General features: G+C 34.0%; 1 protein-coding gene across 4 annotated transcripts; it reads left to right on the forward strand.

Moving 5' to 3' along the window:
• Positions 1-2,176: 2,176 nt before the first annotated feature.
• Fem-1 (protein fem-1 homolog B) lies at positions 2,177-13,153 on the forward strand. Of its 4 annotated transcripts, none has more exons than XM_074143675.1 (13): positions 2,177-2,473; positions 3,008-3,185; positions 4,423-4,626; positions 4,734-4,895; positions 4,981-5,173; positions 6,201-6,344; positions 7,254-7,428; positions 7,602-7,745; positions 8,137-8,265; positions 8,364-8,452; positions 9,131-9,247; positions 9,332-9,438; positions 12,206-13,153. In XM_074143675.1, the coding sequence occupies exons 1-13, from the start codon at positions 2,342-2,344 to the stop codon at positions 12,373-12,375; spliced, it is 1,944 nt and encodes a 647-aa protein (XP_073999776.1). In that variant the 5' UTR covers positions 2,177-2,341; the 3' UTR covers positions 12,376-13,153. The 4 variants fall into 4 exon arrangements, with proteins under 4 accessions (XP_073999776.1, XP_073999775.1, XP_073999777.1 ...); XM_074143674.1 differs by having other exon boundaries at positions 9,317-9,438; positions 12,206-12,523; XM_074143676.1 differs by lacking the exon at positions 6,201-6,344 and having other exon boundaries at positions 9,317-9,438; positions 12,206-12,523.
• The last annotated feature ends 6,546 nt before the right edge of the window (positions 13,154-19,699 follow it).

Raw genomic sequence — 19,699 nt, forward strand, 5'->3', positions numbered from 1 at the left:
AAAGTCGCGAAAATTTTAGAAGGCTCGAGAAAAAAGTTCTGAACAATCGCACATCCGGTTAACTGATATTCTTCCAATTCTAAATTTTGAATATTAAACACTTGATACTTACATATATTGTGCAATTGTCAGAACTGATGATTGTCTGAAAAGTCTCTTTAACTTTATCCCATTCTAAGAAAAGCGCTTACATAATGTTTTCGAAAAAAATGTTTCAAACGAAAGTACGTATATATATTTTTTACTTGATATAAGTTTTACAACTTTTTCAAGGCGAGTTGCCTTTATATATCTGAATATTCATCTTTTGCCAAAATAAAAAAAAAAGAATTAAACAAAAAATAAGTAAAATAAATTAATGATGAACAGTAAGTAACTAAACCTTAACTTGTTTACAATAATAAAACGAATCATACAAAATTAAGCCAGAAAAACAAAACAAAAAACAAATAGTGAACTATAATAATTAAGGAAATTTTTTGTCTTTTAAAAATAAAAAGAGATGATAAATTTATCATCTCAAACGAATGATGTAGTCCTATATGTAGTACATATGTATGTATTGAGTATTTGAGTAAAAAATATAAAGAAAGCCATTGGGACCTTTCGAAAACATTATGAAAAAACCTGGCATGAACACAGCTTTCTCTTACTTAAGGTGACCAATCGTCCTCCTTTTGTAGGTTCTGTCCTCCCTTGAAAAATGTCCTCCTACCTGTCCTTCTTTTCGATATTTGTCCTCCTTTTTGATATGTTAATCTCTGTATTCAGAAATTGTGTTGAGTTTTTATCAAAAGAAATGCCTGATATTAAAATCGATGACAATTGTCTGTTTGAAGAAATTAGAAGACTGAATATATATTTAAATTCTGATAAATTAGAACAATGGGAAAATCAACATGTTGAAATTGATAAAAGATGGGTGGAAATATTTAACCATTTCAAAAATGAACACATTCCCTATGAAAATTTAGTAATTCCTGTTGAATTTACGTTGTGCAGCCCTGGAACAAATGCAGCAGTTGAGTTTTTTCAATGGGTAATGATTTTTGGCTAAGTGAGAAATCAAGATTGAATGTTGATACACTAGCTGCAGCACTTACTGTAAAGTTCAATATGGAGGATATTTCTTGCTCCGATATTTCCAATATACTGTTAAAAAATGATATATTAACAAAAAATATCCATTCAATGGAAAAATACTCGTTTAATTAAATAATTATAGTAAGCATAATTTGTAAATTATTGAATTAATAAAATGTTTAACTTATTTAAGTTGTACTTTTTTCTTAAATTTTTTTTTTGTCCTCCTTTTCATTGTAAAAAAATTGGTCACCTTATCTTACTAAATGTTCGAGGTTCTAACATATATATTTTTCCAAACTCCGATATTTAAGCGATTTAATTCTTACTAATGTACCTAGATTATAAAAAATTAATTACAGAAAAAAGTTTCTAACAAATACATTCTCAGTGGTTTGTATAACAAATTTAAAGATATCTACTATAGTGGTTCTTAGGAAAATTATAAAATAAAAAGTAAGAATTCCTAGAAAGTCTTATAATCTGTCTTGGCAATTTCTATTAACATAAGCTTTAGCTATTCGCGTTTGCAGTCTAGAGGCCTTGCAGAGCTTTTTCCATTCATCCTGGTTCTCATTTAGCAACCCTCCTCTTTCTTCCGGCCATCTCTTTAACCCTAAAACCCTCTCTAACATCCTCCTCTCAGGTTCTTCTTGGACAACCCCGACGTCTTATCCATTCCACTCTCACTTCATATACTCATTTGCCATTGTGGTGTGAGCCCAAATCATCACCCTGATTAGCTCCAATTTGGTCTACTGCAGCTTCCATACCTAGCTTCGTTCCTTTAGTGATATTTATAATTTTTTCCTCTTTGCTTTTCTCAGCACCTTTCTAAAGTATAGCTTCAGCATTCAGAGAAGAAAACCAATTCTACTTCAACCTATAAAAAAAGGTGTGGCCCGTTAATTCTAGGCCCCCTCGGATAAATTTTTTTTATCTAGTATTAAAATTAGGGTTTAATTATTTTAATTATTGATTAATAATTGATGATTGACTTAACTATAAATAATTAATTAATTAAATTGCAGATTGTTTAATAAAAGCGCAATTGTTGGATAGGTTGCAATAGATAACCATTTGCTTAGTAAGTTATTACAGGTTATATTTTTTATAAACGAAACTGACTTACTAAAACATAGTATTTCATAAGTTGTGTTCTGTTGCTAGATTATTTTTAAAACACGGGTCTGAAAACAAACAATCGTTTGCTTTTGTTATTATCTGTTTTTAATTGTTTTTAGTTTTGCATCATTAAATGACATCATCCGATACAATGAGATTTGCGAAGAATTTCATATTTTTTGCAGCCAGAGATGGTATGGCAAAATGTCTTTGTGCTGCTTTGTTGGATTGTACTACTAGTGAAGTGTCTGGCCTATTAGAACAGGTAATTGTCAGTGCAATATACACATCTATGACCTTTATAATATTATGAGGAACTACAGTCTTGTATTCTTAAACGGAATTATTATGCGCCAAGGAAGTACAGTGTATAGACCTGCGTCCTGTATATTATTAACGGGAACTAAACTTGATACCCTAAGATGCCTGTCAGTACAATGTTAAGCTCTAACACCTAAGTAAATTACAGAGGAACCACAACCTTGTAATCTAAATCAAATGTTCAAATGCTCAGAAGTTTTACAACATACAGATCTACAACCTTGATAATATTTTAATGGCTTTTACTTTCTTTTTAAATTGTTTTGATTTGGTTTTGTTAATGAACATTTACCATTAATTTTGTGGCTAAAAAAAAGAAAAAGCAAACAATATAGTTAATGAATAATTCACCATTAAATGGAAACCAAGGTCTAGTCCTGAAATGAAACCCAGTACCACAAAAACTACATTCCTACCACCTACAAAACGTTAAGTGGTAGTACATCAAATTAGTGTTTAATTTTTGTTTTGTTTAAAGGAAGTGCATAACTACCAAGGTGAGTGTGTGACGCCATTGATCGTGGCAGCTCGAAATGGTCACGTTGAGGTAGTTAAGGTGCTTGTGTCAGAGTTCAACGCAGACACGGAACATGCAGGATGTGTTAAAGTTGAGAACTATTACATACAGGGTGCAACAGCTCTTTGGTGCGCAGCTGGTAAGTTTAAATGCAATTTTATGTCTTAGTATCTAAAGCTTAGTGATCATCAAGAGGGATGCGATTTTTTGAATGTTGTTATTAATGTTGGAAATGTAGGCCTTTGTTCTGAACGAAGTATCTTTCTTCCTGCATTGGATCCGTCGTACAGTCTATTCCATGGTTTTCCATTTTCAGAATTTTGGCCAGTAAATCCCATATCGTCAAGTGTCACTCACTATTCTTGGTTGGAGCGCATGTCAGATTTTGGCAAATAAGGTGGCGACATGTTCTGTAAGTTTATGAGGCAATATACATTTTCTTTTTACCTTTCCCGTAGTCCGGAGATGGCTAACTAATCGTTTCCCCTCTGCCACTTCTGCAGCATGTTCATCTGTACTTGTGCTTGAATTGTTAATGGTAAGTACACATTATGGTGTGGTGGTGGCCTGTTGAGAAGTAAGTTTTGCGCCACTATCCTACATCAACTTTTTATTTTTTATGGAGATGATGGCTAACCGAGTCCTTAGACACTCCTTACTAATTGTACGAGCACTTTTTTGACCCGGAAAGCTTTCCGAAAACTCTGGCCTATGACATTTTACGAATCGCATTATACCGTTCAATTTTCTAAGACAGAACACAATGTAATCTTACTAATTGTTTCTTTTTAATGTTGGACATAATACGTATAGCGACACTCAGTGCAGTCTAGTGCCTAATATTGTGCTAAAACAGAAATCTGCATAAATGTCTTGTTAATGTTTGTGCATTGAACTGTTTACTAACAGTTCATCATTAGCGATCAATTTTTTACTACAAGTATATTCTTGTATCAGCTAATGGATTGGTTATGCAAAAAAATTAGAGCAACAATAAAATAAATAAAAAAAGCGATTCGCTTTCAAAAGTATTTAATATCAACTTCAGAAATCTGTAAAATACCTTTTCTTTAATAAATCTGAACTTTACTTAGTTAAAATGTGGACAGTCCGTTCGGGTAGAAATATCTTTCTTAGGACGAATGGAAAAAGCGAATCCTTGATCCTGGTTTAGGGCATAGCAGAGCTGCATATCGCACGTCAAACGTGCTTGGTATTTGAAACTTAGAATGTTGTGTTTTTTTCTGCTCTAGCTTATAGTCGACAACTGGCTAGGGGTAATGGGAAGAGCATAAATTGGAAAGCAAAGGGTTCATGTGTTAGGAAACTATGGCTCATATTTCCAGCAGTAAACTTAGAAGTTTATTTTTATCCAGGTGCTGGCCATCTGAACGTGGTAAAGGTGTTAGTACACGCAGGTGCCAATGTGAATCATACAACGCTCACTAATTCGACGCCATTACGTGCTGCTTGTTTTGACGGACGGCTGGATATAGTCAAATATCTGATCGAACATGGAGCTTTAGTCAATATACCTAATAAATATAATAACTCCTGCCTAATGATAGCATCTTATAAAGGTAGGTCACAGCGTTTTATTATTATTATTATTATTATTATTATTATTTCGACAGAGAGGCTGCATGATTCGTGCAGCAAACTAATTGCTTTATTTTAAACCTTTAAGGTCATCTTGATATCGTACAGTTTTTATTAGACCAAGGAGTCGATCCTAATAATCAGGCAAATTGTGGTGCTACTGCCTTACTGTTTGCCTCAGAATGTGGCCACCTACAGGTTGTTAAAGAGCTATTAAAATATGGCGCCCGTTTGATTACAACCGTCAGTGGTAAGTAGATAGTTTGATTACCTTTTCCATCATTTTATCATTTTTTTTAAATACCATTATATTTTTGAGAAATCCACAAAAACAGGTATGACACCAGTCTTAGCAGCTGCTGAACGTACACGTGCCGATGTTGTGGAATACCTATTGATGAAATGTGAACTAACTTTAGAGCAGCAGATTGATGCGTTAGAACTGTTAGGTGCCTCGTTTGCCAATGATAAAGATAACTATAATCTTACTAGGACCTTTCACTATTTACAGAAAGCAATGCTGTTGAGGTAAAGTATTTAATATAATGTAATCATTGAATTAACTGAATTAGCTATACTAAAGAACTCAGCTTGACAATGGTACGAGCTGTGTATAATGGCATATCTTATCTAGCCCGTCATCAATTACCTAACAACAGCTCTATTGCCCAGCTTACTAAATCTTTCCCTCATTTAACGCCTAGCAGTAAAGCTAGGTATATATGCCACTCCTCTTACTATAAACTATAATAGCTGTAAGAGCACATCTTGATTCAGTTATAAAAAAAATAAACTAAAAATAATGTGCTTGGAAATTATCGCGTACATTGTTGTTGTGTTCCAAGATGTTTGAGATGGGAAAACAAATAATAATAATAATAATAATGGTGATAGCGGAGACCCTCTTATGTGCGTTAAACATGAGAAGAGTTGGCTCTATTATTTAGAAAGTGAAAGGACGACCTTGCATAAAGCGACATGTCGGAGGGATGTCGGTTTTTCTCCGTTGAAACACTTTCAGGCTACCCTTGGGTTCTTATCGGAAATCACCATGGTAAAAAGAAGGACCATACGGGAGTAGAAAAATGTACATGGCAATTTCCTGGCACCCCTCGCGGAGGTGCGATGAATTTAATGAGGTTAATGGCGTAGCTATTCGCCAGAAACCTTTTTTGCAGCTACTGAAGGGTTCATCAAATCTTTACAAAAGAGGTAGTTCCCCTGCTGTCGGTTGTATTAGCGGCCATGAAAGTCCATACTATATGTGTGATTTGATTTAATCGCAGTCAATGTGATACCTGTGGTCATGCCGGTCCCACCGTAATTCTCCATGGACACATCGAGGCAGGTTCATAGTATGAACTATGAACGATTAGTCTAAGAACATTCTTTACCTTGACCCACAAATTGCTGGCATAGCTCTACTTCAACCGATTTGGCCAGGCAACGAGCTAAATCAAAATTGTCTAAATAGATTTAAATCCCTGTTGAGTCACAACATCCATAGAGTGGACACTATTAGAGTACTGTATAATATACTTCATGAATGTACTAGATATTCTCAAGATGTGCCAATATCAAAGCCAACTTTTGACCCTATACCAGCCTATGAGAATTGGATCGAATGCCAGACCTTGGAAGAGTTGTACACCATTCGGTTAAATGAAAATGCGCTTCACATGGAATCCTTGACTATTAGGTAAATTTAACTTCACTTCAGGATTTACGATATTTATCATTTAGAATACCTGCCATTGTTTATCTATACATTTTTGGAATATATAGGCTAAAATATGGGTGCTTAACTTGGAGTAATGCTATCTAGAAATGTCACACAGAAATTAAATTTTAAAGTTGTTTCACTATTGATGAATGAATTATAAATATTTAGAAAGACATCTACTTCTACAGATCTATGGTTACAATCTAAGTTCTCTTATGTTCTATATTTAGGGTTCTCTTAGATCTTCTGATTAAAAAAATAACAAAAAATAGTAAATATTAATATAGTAAATGGAAAAGAGAAACCTTCATATGCAAACAAGTGTAATTATTATTACAGTTTCAGCAGTTTAATTTAAATTAATAAATTTAAGTGCGAATTTAATTTCTTGTTTATAAGCCCCTTAAAAATGTTATCATTTTATATTCAAGTTAATGCCTAATTGGAGTATTTAATTAATAAGACGATTTTTTATTGAATTTATTTTTAATTATTTTGGATACTCTTACCTTAGGATAAATCAAAAAGGGCATTAGCGTTTTCGGTTCCTTCTATATCTTGAAAATATATTTATTTTAAGCTTGTATTCATTTTTTATTCATTATTTAATTTATTTTTGCAATTCAAGTTATTGGTGCACGAGCCTTTTCAGTGCTCTGCCGGCCTCTGAACAGTGTTGTTTGAAAAGGTCTGTCTGTCTTTCACCGTCAAAGAGAAATAAGAGATAGAAATGCGGATTTCCGCGAGGCAGTCCTGTGCACCAATCACTGAACCATTATTTCCAAGAAAAATAAATTAATTTTTGTACATCGTCTGCTGCGATCATTTTAAATTCAAATCAAATCATTCAAATTTATAACTACTAATTTCTATTGGATTTTGCAGGGAACGAATTCTAGGCATACACAATCCTGATGTACCACATCCTGTGATATTCCGAGGCGCAGTTTTCGCTGATAATGGCCGATTCGATCGTTGTCTGGATTTATGGCTGCATGGATTAAAGTTGTACCAATTAAATGATCTGCCTATTGTTAAGGATCTGTTAAGATTTGCTCAGGTACGTTTGAATTTTTGGATAAGTATTGTTATTATTATTATTATTATATTATTATTATTATTTTTCCTAGGAGTATCGTCTGATAGATATCGCATCTCCGTCACCTATGTTATTTTAAGGTAAAATTAGAGCTGTAATGTGTTTTTTTACACCAGGTTGATATGTGATTGCAGATATTTTCACAAATGTTAAGAGTTGGGATCGAAATCGACTTAAATACAGTCGAACTAATTCTAAAAGCTGCGGTTAAAGAGTTGGAACGGAATAAAGCAAGGATGACGACTATAAAATTAGACGAGGATATTCAGCAGGAGAAGGTGAGTTTTTACTGGACAAAACACTAAATAATCTCAATTCATTTGTGGCGTGTGACGATTAAACTATTTTTAGTTTAGAGCTGGACAGTTTATGGCCCTTTAGTACCGTTTGACTGTCGTACTGTGCGCCTTCTGAAATTCATTTGAGGCATTCAAACTAGCCTGAGTACTTCCCTGCTCTGTACTCGATCCAATCTGTTAGTGTGGCGTAGTTACTGTGCGCACTATTAATCTATGTGTGGTTCAGAGCTGGGCCGAATGTTTGAGCCCCAACGATAATGCACCCTCACACACACTACTTTCAAACTTAATTTTGGACCTTCACCTCACTTGAGTACTAACGATCACTGTTGGTTACCCCTCAAAAATGAACGTTACTCGTGTTTTTCAGGAAGACTTCGAAAATAACGTCATCTCAACGCTCTATATTTTAGTAATAATTTCGAAACTGCTCGAGACTTCCGGAGCTGAACAGCTTCTAAGAATTCACAGGACTGTCTATGAATTGAACAAACTCAAAGTACGTTTGCCTTTTTCTACTTTCGAGTTACATGGATTCTGCAGACTCTGTTGAGCAAATGCAATTAATGGGACCATCATATTTATTTTTCTCTTCAGGTTTCGACGAGAAATGGCCAATCTTTACTGCATCTAGCTGTAAACCCTGATACACCCGTAGATAATTTTCATACGAATGACGTATGCAGGTATGTATGTAGCTCTTTTGCTGAAGTTGTGCTAAGTTGTGTGTGTGTGTGTATTCTAACAATTAAGATAGTTACAGTTTTGATTGGAGGCCACGATAGTTAAACGTTTGCTTCGTAAATGATAGTGCCCCAGTAAGTATTGCATACAGAATTGTAGGATACAACATTTGAAGGATTTTTATAATAAAATAAAAGCGACTTATTTATTTTTTTTTAATTGCTCCTTAGAAACATCTTTATTACGCGTAGACATTTAGTATTGTAGCATCTAAATATCGACTAAACAAGCCCAATGGCGGCTAGAGCAAAAACTATGTAGGTTGCAGCCTACAAAAACCTAAGCAAGGGTTTTTGTTATTTCTAACATTAAAGCAATATTATTAAGACGAGACTTGATGAAAATTTTTCAGCGCATCCCTTACTAAAGTGCAAATCCATAGTCCCCCCCCCCCATGGTTTCTTTTTAAAAAAAGAATTGCTAGAGCCTTTCTTTTAATATGGAATTATTTAAAATTCAGCTTAAATCAAATGTAAAATACTAATATGATATTCATTCAATGTCTAAAAATCCAATAAACGGCTTTTCATTAATACCAATGTGGAAATACCTCTTTAAATCAGATATATCAGAATAAACTAAATAAATAGTTATTATCCTGTCTTTTGTTTTTATTTCAGATTCCCATGTGCATCAACGACGAAGTTACTAATTAAATGCGGTGCGGATGTGAATGCATTAGACAATGAACGTAACTCACCATTGCATATAATTGCAGGTTATCAGAAACCCATAAGGTTGGTTTTGTGGCATTTATATGGAGTTTTTTTGTTTTAATGAACTATGAACTTATCTGCTCTAAGCAGTTTGTTGTTCTATAGGAACTTCTTGACCCTGCATTCAATAATAACGCTACTGATTGAAGCTGGTGCCCATGTAGATATTGTTAACAACCGTGGAGAAATTCCGACTGACACTGCCACAACTGGTAAGTACAGAGCATCTTAGGGTTATCTGGGTTGCTTTTTGGACTACTCCTCTCGTACTCAACTTATAGGGGTTGTGACAGGGTTCTCAAAGCACTGTAGCCCCACAGCGCATTATGTGTAGGTTGATAGGAGTTTGGATTTATGGCCACAATCTTAGTAACAGAGAGTTATTACTAATAGACTGCAATGGGAACCAATAATTTTAGGCAGTCTTCCCCATTCTGGGGTGTGTATTGGCCTAACATCAACATCAATTAGTGGTATTGGGATATGTCCCCCATAAAATCGAAGGAATTATAGAAGAGGTTCCTTGTTTAAATATTCCCCCAATCATGCAATTTGGAATGAAGCTTCTAATAGTAGCAAGGTTTTTGGCGGTTAAATTTTTAGGCTTAAGCTTGGTTTGTATACTAATGGACTGGAGCGTATTCCTCTCTAAATCATTCAGCCAGAGATTTAATCTCGCACGGTAGCATGAGTCTACAGTGCAGTCCACATTATGATGCGTAGATTAAGTCACTTATCTTCCCCCGGGACCGTCGTAGGAAATCTACGTTGATCTTAGAAGCGGTTTTTTTCTGAGTATGAGACAATAGTAAGTAAGGCTGCTGCCTTCCCAGTATTTTACATAAATTTGATCTGTAACCGTGATTCCCGTCATCAATCATCAGGTGGGATCTGCAATTCCAAGTTTCACTGAATTAGTCTGAGATGGACCTTCACAGTTGCTGCGGGTGGAGAGCAGTTCCCAATCATCAAGCATGGATTTTAGGAGTATAACCAGAAAAGTGACAGAAATCCCTGGTTGAAGTAGTTTCCAACTATACAGGGTGTTCAGCATAAGACTACGGTAACTTCGGGAGGCGATTCTGGCCATCATTTGCAACAAAACATTCCATATAAACTATGGCTCGATTCGGCTCCGTTTTATAGATATTTTTAATTTTATGTTTTTTCAAGGTGTTACTACTTTTTAGCAAAAAGATGTCTATATTTCTCAAACTATTAAAGCTACAGCTATTTTAATAAGCTCACTAGAAAGAAGGTTAAATTTCCTTTTAAATAAGCTAATTTGTATTCCACAATAATAATATTAAGTATTTTACTTTGTGGCCCAAACATAAGAAATAGCAAGTTTCTAATTTTTTCCAAAAACTTTGACTTCATTTTTCTCAAAAACATTTCATATGAAAAAACCGTGCACTATTCAGGAAAAACATCTACATACGATCACCTTTCGAATGGTATACAATAATAAAGGTTATGTTAAAAACTGACGCAGAAATCTGTTATTAATTGCAAAAAAGTAGGCCTCAAAACAGCGTCGGCATTAAGAAAGGAATTCACCTACCATAAGAATATAACTGATCAGAATCATCAAATCCAGTACGATTTTTTGCAAACGTGTAATTTAATAATTAATTAATTTAAGAACTATATTCAAAAATATAAAATTTACATTATAAATAATAAAATAAAAAGAAGAAAAATGAATATGATGTTAAATGAGTGTTAGGTACCAGTTTCAAAAGAAAGGATTTTCGTTTAACGAGTTTAAATCTGTGTGTTATTCTTTAGTTAATTAAAGAAATATGCCAAATAATGTGAACAAATCACAGATTTTCTTGAACCACTCAATAAACCTTTGGAATTAACAGGTTGTGAAGAGCTAATGAATAAACCGAGAATTTACTTATCGCTCTAATCTCTAAGTTAAAAACTGACATGTTTTATCCTAATACAGCTTATAAAAACAAATAAATACAACAAGCAGAAAAGATAGTTTAAAGTCTACATTTTCATTAGATATTTAGTTGTCATTTTGCTATCATTATGCCAACGTATTCGAATATTGAATATCGTGATATGTTATACATCTACGGTTTCGTAGATTGGAGTACCTAGTGGAGAAGCTAGGCGGGGAATATTCTAGATGTTTTCCTGATAGGGTGTACCGAACGCTTATTAAATTACACGTTTGCAAAAAATCGCACTGGATTTGATGATTCTGATCAGTTATATTCTTATGGTAGGTGAATTCCTTTCATAATGCTGACGCTGTTTTGAGGCCTACTTTTTTGCAATTAATCACATATTTCTGCATCAATTTTTAACATAACCCCAATTATTGTATACCGTTCGAAAGGTGATCGAATGTAGATGTTTTTCCTGAATAGTGCACGGTTTTTTCATATAAAATGTTTTTGAGAAAAATGAAGTCAAAGTTTTTGGAAAAAATTAGAAACTTGCTATTTTTTATGTTTGGGCCACAAAGTAAAATACTTAATATTATTATTTTGGAATACAAATTAGCTTATTTAAAAGGAAATTTAACTTCTTTCTAATGAGCTTATTAAAATAGCTGTAGCATTAATAGTTTGAGAAATATAGACAACTTTTTGCTAAAACGTAGTAACACCTTGAAAAAACATAAAATTAAAAATATCTACAAAACGGAGCCGAATCGAGCCATAGCTTATATGGAATGTTTTGTTGCAAATGATGGCCAGAATCGCCTCCCGAAGTTACCGTAGTCTTATGCTGAACACCCTGTATATAAGGAGCGAAATCTTTTCCTCAAGATTTTTGGGGACTCGAAATGTGTTCCTGGTTTGTTATAGCAAGGGCCTAACATAAAGCACAAGTTGAGGATACATTCTTAACAGTGGAGTGGTAGCAGCAGTTCTGGGGCGCTCCTCGATTTTTGTTGTGTGGAAGTTCTAAGGGCTCAAGTTAATTTGGACTTATACCGCGTTCCTGTTGCAGGCATTACGGAGATCATCTTGCGCACGCAGAGCAAACCTAGTCTGAAGTGTCTAGCAGCGCGCGCTATCAATAGGCACCAGCTGAGATACCGTAGCCAAGTGCCAGAAGCTCTGGTCTCCTTCATCGAACTGCACGGCCCTAGTGCAGCCGTCAATACTCAGTGTGCCTGAGGAACTTATATTCTGTGGTATTTGTTTGGTATCTTGAAGGACACAATTGTTAATCTTATGTTGTTTAGTGTAAATTTTCTTTTTCGGGTAGTAAATGTTTTTGTTCGTTGTATCGAGTGGCATTCCCTGTTTGTTCTCCTGGAGAACAAATAAATATTTGAGGATTTGTTTTTGTTTTTGTCGCCATGTTTAGTGCATGATTTTTTTATTTTTATTTTTAAGCCCTGCATTCTCACTTTGGAGCAAAGATGAATCTTTTTGAAGCTAATAGTACTTGGAGTGCACACAAACATTTTGGCTCCCAAGTTCAGGATTTCATCAAAGAGCTGAACGACGTACGACTTATCTCTTTTCTGGCTTCGTTTCTTGGATCCTGGAATGAATTTTAGTAGCTGCATATTTTTCTCCAATCTTAATTTGGAGCTCATTTCTAATAATGGTGCTTATTCTTGTTTGGATCTAATCAAGATTCTAAACTTATTGCATAGTGCATTAATATTCCAGTGTTAGAAGCCATTGATTGAGTCCGTATGAGCTCACTGATCATAGTTATATTTTTAAATATAGTTTAGAACTCTTTCACTCTCTATAATTGTGTATTCACTATTTTGTGCTATTAGTTGTTTTTAATTTAGTTATCCCACCTACTAGTACAGCTTAGTGAAAAAAAAATCATGCACTCCATGAGATAATCCTCAATTTAGAAAATCCTGATGCAATGTCCACTCTTGAGTTTACGTTTAATTGTATATATATTTATATTTTGTACTTAAGAAATCAGATTGGGGTTTCGAATCTCTTAAACGCTCCAAATCATTTTGTGAATTAATTTAGAATATGTAAATATGGCGGATGAGGTTTTTGTCTTTGTTTTGTGATATACTTTTGTTTTTGTGTTATTTTATACAATTTTGTGTATGTGTTAGTCATATTATTGAAATGGGACGATAGTATCCTAAAAAAAAAAAAAACTACCAGGGCTTACCGAAGCACGAATCTATAAGTCTGAGACTTATTGTGATTAGATTGTTGCCTTGTAGAAGTTTCTGGGCTTATTTGAAGTCTTCTAGGGGAAGTCTTAACCTAAGGAACCTATTGTAGGATCCTAGAGAAACCTTTAAACTTATCTGTTTATTGACCTAAACAGTCATTTTACTAGGGTGTAAGACAAGTATGTGCGTTTTTTATTTTACAATTAAAAAATAGTTTATTTATTTTCCTATAAAGCTTACTGCTGCAAAAAGATGTTTATATTGTATCATAACATTAATCCATCTACAAGTCATGCAGCAGAAGTAGGGATAATCAGAGGGTGCCATGTTGGATCGTAGACTGGGTCAAGGTGAAGCTCAATATTTAAATCTTACATTTCTGACCACGTAAGACGTGAAATTTGCGACTTTGCCTGTCTTCTTGATGCAGTATTCTTTTTCGATTTAGCGGAAGAATCCGATTTTCTGAATCAAACGCGCGCGAGTCGTCCTTAGCTGAGAAGATATCGACTTGGAACCTGCTCAAAATAAATAATTCCTTGACGTTCATTACACCATCACCACATTTCATAGCTTTGTGTGTCACATCTTAAATAGCATTGGCCATACAGGCGTTTCACTTTGCGCCCGTCACATTTTTTTTTCCATATTTTTCTTTCGTTCATTATTTCAGGAATTAATATTAGTTGAATATTCCTTTGTATTCATAAAAATAATTTATATAAAGACCTTTCTTAGTCTCAATTGGTATTGTTCATTTGAGGCAGATTAGAGGGTTTTATTGATACTGTGGCGTACATTCGATTGTGATGCGCTGACTCTTATTCGTCTTTTGTGATGCTGTTAGTCTTAGGAACCTACAATTTTTTTTCTGAAAGACTGCCGTTCTCTGTCTTGATCAATTAACTGCAGGTAGTCTTACCAATGCCTACTAGTTCCCTCTCTTGCTTCACATGCACCTCTTGAGCCATTACATTCTTTAGAATTTCTTATCAAAGAATATCAAATCATATTTTACTGATCGCTACTTCCTAGATATCCAAGGCACTTCCTTTTCTTATATTGCTTATCCTTGCAGGTGTCCCTTAAGGAAGCATACTTGTTCCGCTTTTATACACAATATACACAGCCGATCTCCTTCTTCATCCCAACACCATCACTATTACCTACGCTGATGATATGGCTATCCTTTCCCAAAGTAATGATCCCGTCATGCCTACTCGCCATCTCCGAGCCTACCTTAACACTCTGAAACCCTGGCTGCGAAAGTGGAGAATAAAGGTCAATTAACAAAAATCAAAGCACATTGTTTTCACCTTAAACCGTAAAATTCTTCCCGCCTTATATCTCAATCACACTTCCCTCCCAGCAGTTACTCAAGTCCGTCATCTAGGACTTCACCTTGTCAAAGGTTGATATGGTACCCTGTACTCGACTCAGACGAACTGAAGTGAATCACAGATACAGAATGTAAAAAAAAAAAAACTATTAGACACACGCTAAAACTCACTTTAGAAAACAAACAACATACAACACTCTACTAGCTCCAATATGGACTTATGGACTTGAACTGTACGGCACTGCCAAATACAGAAACCTCAATTGTATTCAATCCTTACGATCCAAAATCCCTTGTACGTTACCTACGTTCAATGCTCCCTTTTACATCTCAGACTTCACCATCCAAACGGACTTAAAAATTCTCTACGTTTCCGTCAAAGCCAAACTCCGTCATCGGAATTCTCATTCTAAACATTCCCCTCTTTCAAATCCACTCATCCAAGCCCTCTTAACCTCAACCCTTTCCACCAGTTCTTCTAGACGTTTAAGGCGCCTTTAGCCGCGTGACTATCTGAATGCCTGACGTCGATTATCCAGAAAGTCAGTAGTATGTCCTAACGCCTTAAGGGCTCATTTTGGCAGTCACGAAAATCAAGTCAGTTTACAAATGTGCAAAGGTCAAATGATTTACTGACTACTCTTAGTATAAACCATAATTCATATTAAGGACCATGGATGGAATTATTAGCCACGAATCTTTTAATAACCTTTCTAAGGTACTTGGGATCAAGTCAAATACTCGAAAGTCCTAGAATTAATTTTATAAAATTTCTGTTTAGATTCTCTGATTTTTCAGCGAATATGTGACCGTTTCACAACCAGGCATATATGTATATTGTTTGTACTGATTTTTAATCACTAAGAAAATGTATATTTACACAGTGTTTTTTTTGTTAATTTTTTAAAATCGCATAGATCTTAGGTTACACCCTAGTACTTTTAACGAAAACTATTTTTCAAGATAGTTCAGTTGCCTTTGTCAAATCAGTTTTTTTTTTCAAAAGTGAAAATTCCCATTTCATTATAAATTTTGTGTCTTATATGTTGCTCCTAGAAAACGAAATAAATACCTGTTTAACTCAGGGGAGAAAAAGGAAAAACGTAAAATAAGATGGTTCCTTTAGTTTTTTCTTTTTGATGTTGACAAATTATTTATTTCTGACGTCAAAAAAATCAGGATTATGTTACAAGAAAAAATGGGCTACAAAGTTTCACGTCCAACCCAATGAGATATAAGCGTTATTTTTCAGAAGTTTTAGGTTTATTTCCTATATTATTAAGAATTTCTGTCAGGAGAGGGGGGAGATCTGTAAAATAAGGCTTGACTTGATCTTCACATGAAGTCATAGGTTTGTGAATTATGGAAGAACTTGTACCTTAAGACACTTCAGTCAATTTTTGTGTTACCCCTCCCAACTGAGTCAAGCTACTGAGGAGCCTTACTTGAGCTAAACGAGATTCTTTTTGATATACTACCTAAATGAATCTATATTAAAGGATATATTTTCGTTGGATATTTTAATTAACTAATTATTCTAGGTGTGCATATAAGCTAAATTCCTTCTCAATCCTAATACAGTTGAATCGCATTTTAAAATGCATTAATATTAAACTCGTATTTCATATACCTGGAGCAGTTATTTGCGACTCTAAATTCAATACCCAATTCAGTCAGGTATCTTCAGAGCAAACCCTTGGTGTGAGTTAAATGAGATTCCTTCTTTTATATGAGCTTATCTTTAAAAAATCTTCTTATGATAATCCTTGAATGAAGAACTGACATACTTGCGTCAATTTTAATTCAATTCATCATGAAGTTCAAATTACATTGCATGCAAAAAAAAAAACTGCCTACAGAATCTTCGCCCATACCCCTTACGTTGTTGGATTTTGAAAATACCATTGCATTTTATTTATTATAAAACTTGAAATTGTTACTGATTAATGTAAAAATACTGAAAAAAAAATTCTTTAATAAATTATACTTCATAATGCTCAAATTTGACTTATTTTTATAAATGAATAAACGAATGTTAAAAAATGTGTATTAATTTAATTAATTTGTACACCTTTCCACTATCTAATGAACTCAACCAATTTGAGGAATACTGCTGCGCTGGACAGAACACTCTTTTAATAGCAGTCGCGGACTGGATTAGTCTCAATACAATCAAATTTAGAATACTATACTCTCAAACACTATAGTCCAGAGCATAACAATGTGAGCGAACAGTTTCCACCATCCTCTGTAGTTGAACATTGCTGGCGGTGGACTGAACACCTTTGAGGACAGACGTGCAAGGAATGTGGACTCAGTTCTCACAAAAAAGATGTGTTCAGTTCAGATGAGTGAGAGTTCAATAATTTGCTACTTACTAGCAAACACGAATCACTTTGTGGAACATTATCTAGCTGCATTGTATCAGATAAATGTAGCAGAATTTGGAAGTTTATGTAAGCAATTTATTGTGAGCAAAAGTAATTCGAGTTAGATTTAACTCCAGCATTTTTAAGATCACTTGTAATAGGGCGCTACTTAGTGAGTAAAATTTAAACTAAGCAAAACTCCCAAAAGAATGCGCTGGGCGGCTCCGGTCACATTTAAATATAGAAAGCCATATTATAAAACTAAGTTATAACTGAAATTCTTGCTTAGTTTTTTTTTTTTGCATAACTCTGCAGTTAAGCCATAATATATAGCTACGCTTAACTGATTTTTCTCTAGTATTCCAACATAACAACAAAAATTAAAGCAATTTTAATAGTAACTGTTACCTTGTGCTTAGTTGTATTTATAATGGAAACCAGATTACAACTAAGTTAAAACTGAATTTCTTAAAGGTTGTTCACGCAAAATTCTGTAATCAAGCCCATTTAAATATGGAAGTATAGATTCTACATAAATTAAACATATTTGAATATTGTGGTAGGATACAGTGTCAATTAAATGTCTCTCAAAATTAAGTTGGTTTCTATTTTAGGTGGCATTATAGGTTTTATTTTGTATTGCGCAATAGATTTTTGATAGTCTAATTAAATTACTATTTCTTTATAGTATTTTTAAATAGGAGGCGTGATTCGTATATAACGACAGATGGGTTTGATTAAATATGATTTTAATACGACCCTTAACTGTGGGTGTGGGTCTGTATGAATGTCGATGTAGTAGCCCCCACCCGGTTTTTTTTTTGTCCCTCTACGTCCCCTTTAGAAGGATACAAACACAATCGTTAAGGGATTTGTGACCCATTAATAATGGGACGATGTGCTTACAAAGTTGGATATATACATATATCTGTGGCCCCATAGTGCCCCTCGTATTGGGACTTCAAAAAGTTCCCAATCTGTACACTTGTCGCATGGCTTAATCTGTTTGAATAACTTACTTATTATTATTATTATTATTATTATTATTGCTATTAGCAGTAGTAGTAGTAGAAATAGTAGTAGCTTGAGCTATTGTGTGTGGGGTTAAGCTCTCAACCCCAAATGAAAGCAATCCTTAGTTGCGCTTAGTTAAAATGGGAATGTGTTAAACAGTGACAGAATCATTGTAAATTGAATTATCTAAATTACATTTAAAAAAAAAAAAAGAGGCATAAATTAGTCTATTCTGTTCTCAATATTTAAATATGATCAAACTATCAATGTATGCGATAGCACACAGGCCGATATGGGTGCCTTGGGGGCAGGTGTGAAGGAGAGCCCTTAATTTAACTTATTTATTGCTTATTCATTATTGCGATTTCATTTCTCGTTTTCGTCTATAGTTTCTGAGAATGTTCTTGAAGATTTGTTTTGATTGGAACTGGAAATAAACATTTTATCTATCTGGAAGTCTTCTGTGTATTATAAATTAGAGATACTCTGCTGATAATAGAAATTAAGTTGTGGAAACCATTATCTGATGAATTTACATCGATTCGTTTTAGTTATTAAAAAAAAATTAAGAACAACCTGCAAAAATAAAAGACTTGTAAGCAAAAAAATAAAAAAAACTTAAAAGACTCGTAATTTCGCTGTTTTATTGCGACTTAAATTTGTTTTCTGATGTAATTAATATATTTAACTTATAATTTATTAATGTGTTTAATCTATTCAAAAATCTACCAGCCCAAATTTATTGAGCTAGATCCGCTCATGTGATAAGGCTAATAATCTAATTTGGTCTATTAAAATAAACACACAAAATCAGTAATAATGTACTCATGGCTTTAGAAGTTGAATTTTTCAGTAAAAATTTTCAAACAAGGAATTTAAAGGAAATCCTAGAGCCATTTTCGAAAAAAAAACAACCAAAAAGTAAGATTCTGTCCTTAAAGTGCCAAAACCGTTCAAGTGATTTTGTTCACTTCTTTTCGGTCCTGGACCCTTTGTACAGTAGCCAAAAGAAATATGGAGTATGAGCTTTTTTGATTTGCATTGTTGGAATAGTGGATACATAATTCACAGTCAGTTTTCGAATAATCACTTTGTCTGACTCAAGGAACCACAATATTTGGCTGTAAGAGAAAGTAAGTCATCAAATTGTTTCTCATTCTGATGATAATGTTTCAGATGAAAACAAATTGCTACTTGGACTGGCACCTTGTCTCATTCCTGTTTCAATTCTTACTTAACATAACGTAAACCTGGACATTTTATCACCGTGTAGGCTACTCAGAATTGCTACATCTTCTACGCTTCAATGTCTCTAAATACTGCACTAAGCAGAGTTACATTTGGTATTACACACGATGAAATGATTACATCAATTGACGTTTTCACCCATGAAATGAAGTACATTTAAAGATGCTTTCTGTAATGATGTTATTATCCAATAAATAATATTTTAAAAATGTTTTTTGCAGTAATTCCTAAATAGAGCTATACAATAAAAAGTTTTGGAAAAATTTGTCCAGTTTATGTTGATAAAACTAGAAAAGTTTCAAATATGCACGCTCAAAGATGGTTTTTAAGGGTTATGTAGCAGATGGACTTCTATTTAGCCT

The sequence above is a fragment of the Rhodnius prolixus genome, unplaced genomic scaffold (genome assembly GCF_049639745.1).
Source record: "Rhodnius prolixus isolate KJV_2025 unplaced genomic scaffold, Rpr scaffold_12, whole genome shotgun sequence".
Lineage (NCBI taxonomy): Eukaryota > Metazoa > Arthropoda > Insecta > Hemiptera > Reduviidae > Rhodnius > Rhodnius prolixus.

Coding starts and splice junctions, on each gene's coding strand:
- Fem-1 (XM_074143674.1), top strand. CDS start 2,342: ATGACATCATCCGATACAATGAGATTTGCGAAGAATTTCATATTTTTT. Junction 6,345..7,253: donor ATGGAATCCTTGACTATTAG/GTAAATTTAACT, acceptor TGGATTTTGCAG/GGAACGAATTCTAGGCATAC. Junction 9,248..9,316: donor GGTTATCAGAAACCCATAAG/GTTGGTTTTGTG, acceptor TGCTCTAAGCAG/TTTGTTGTTCTATAGGAACT.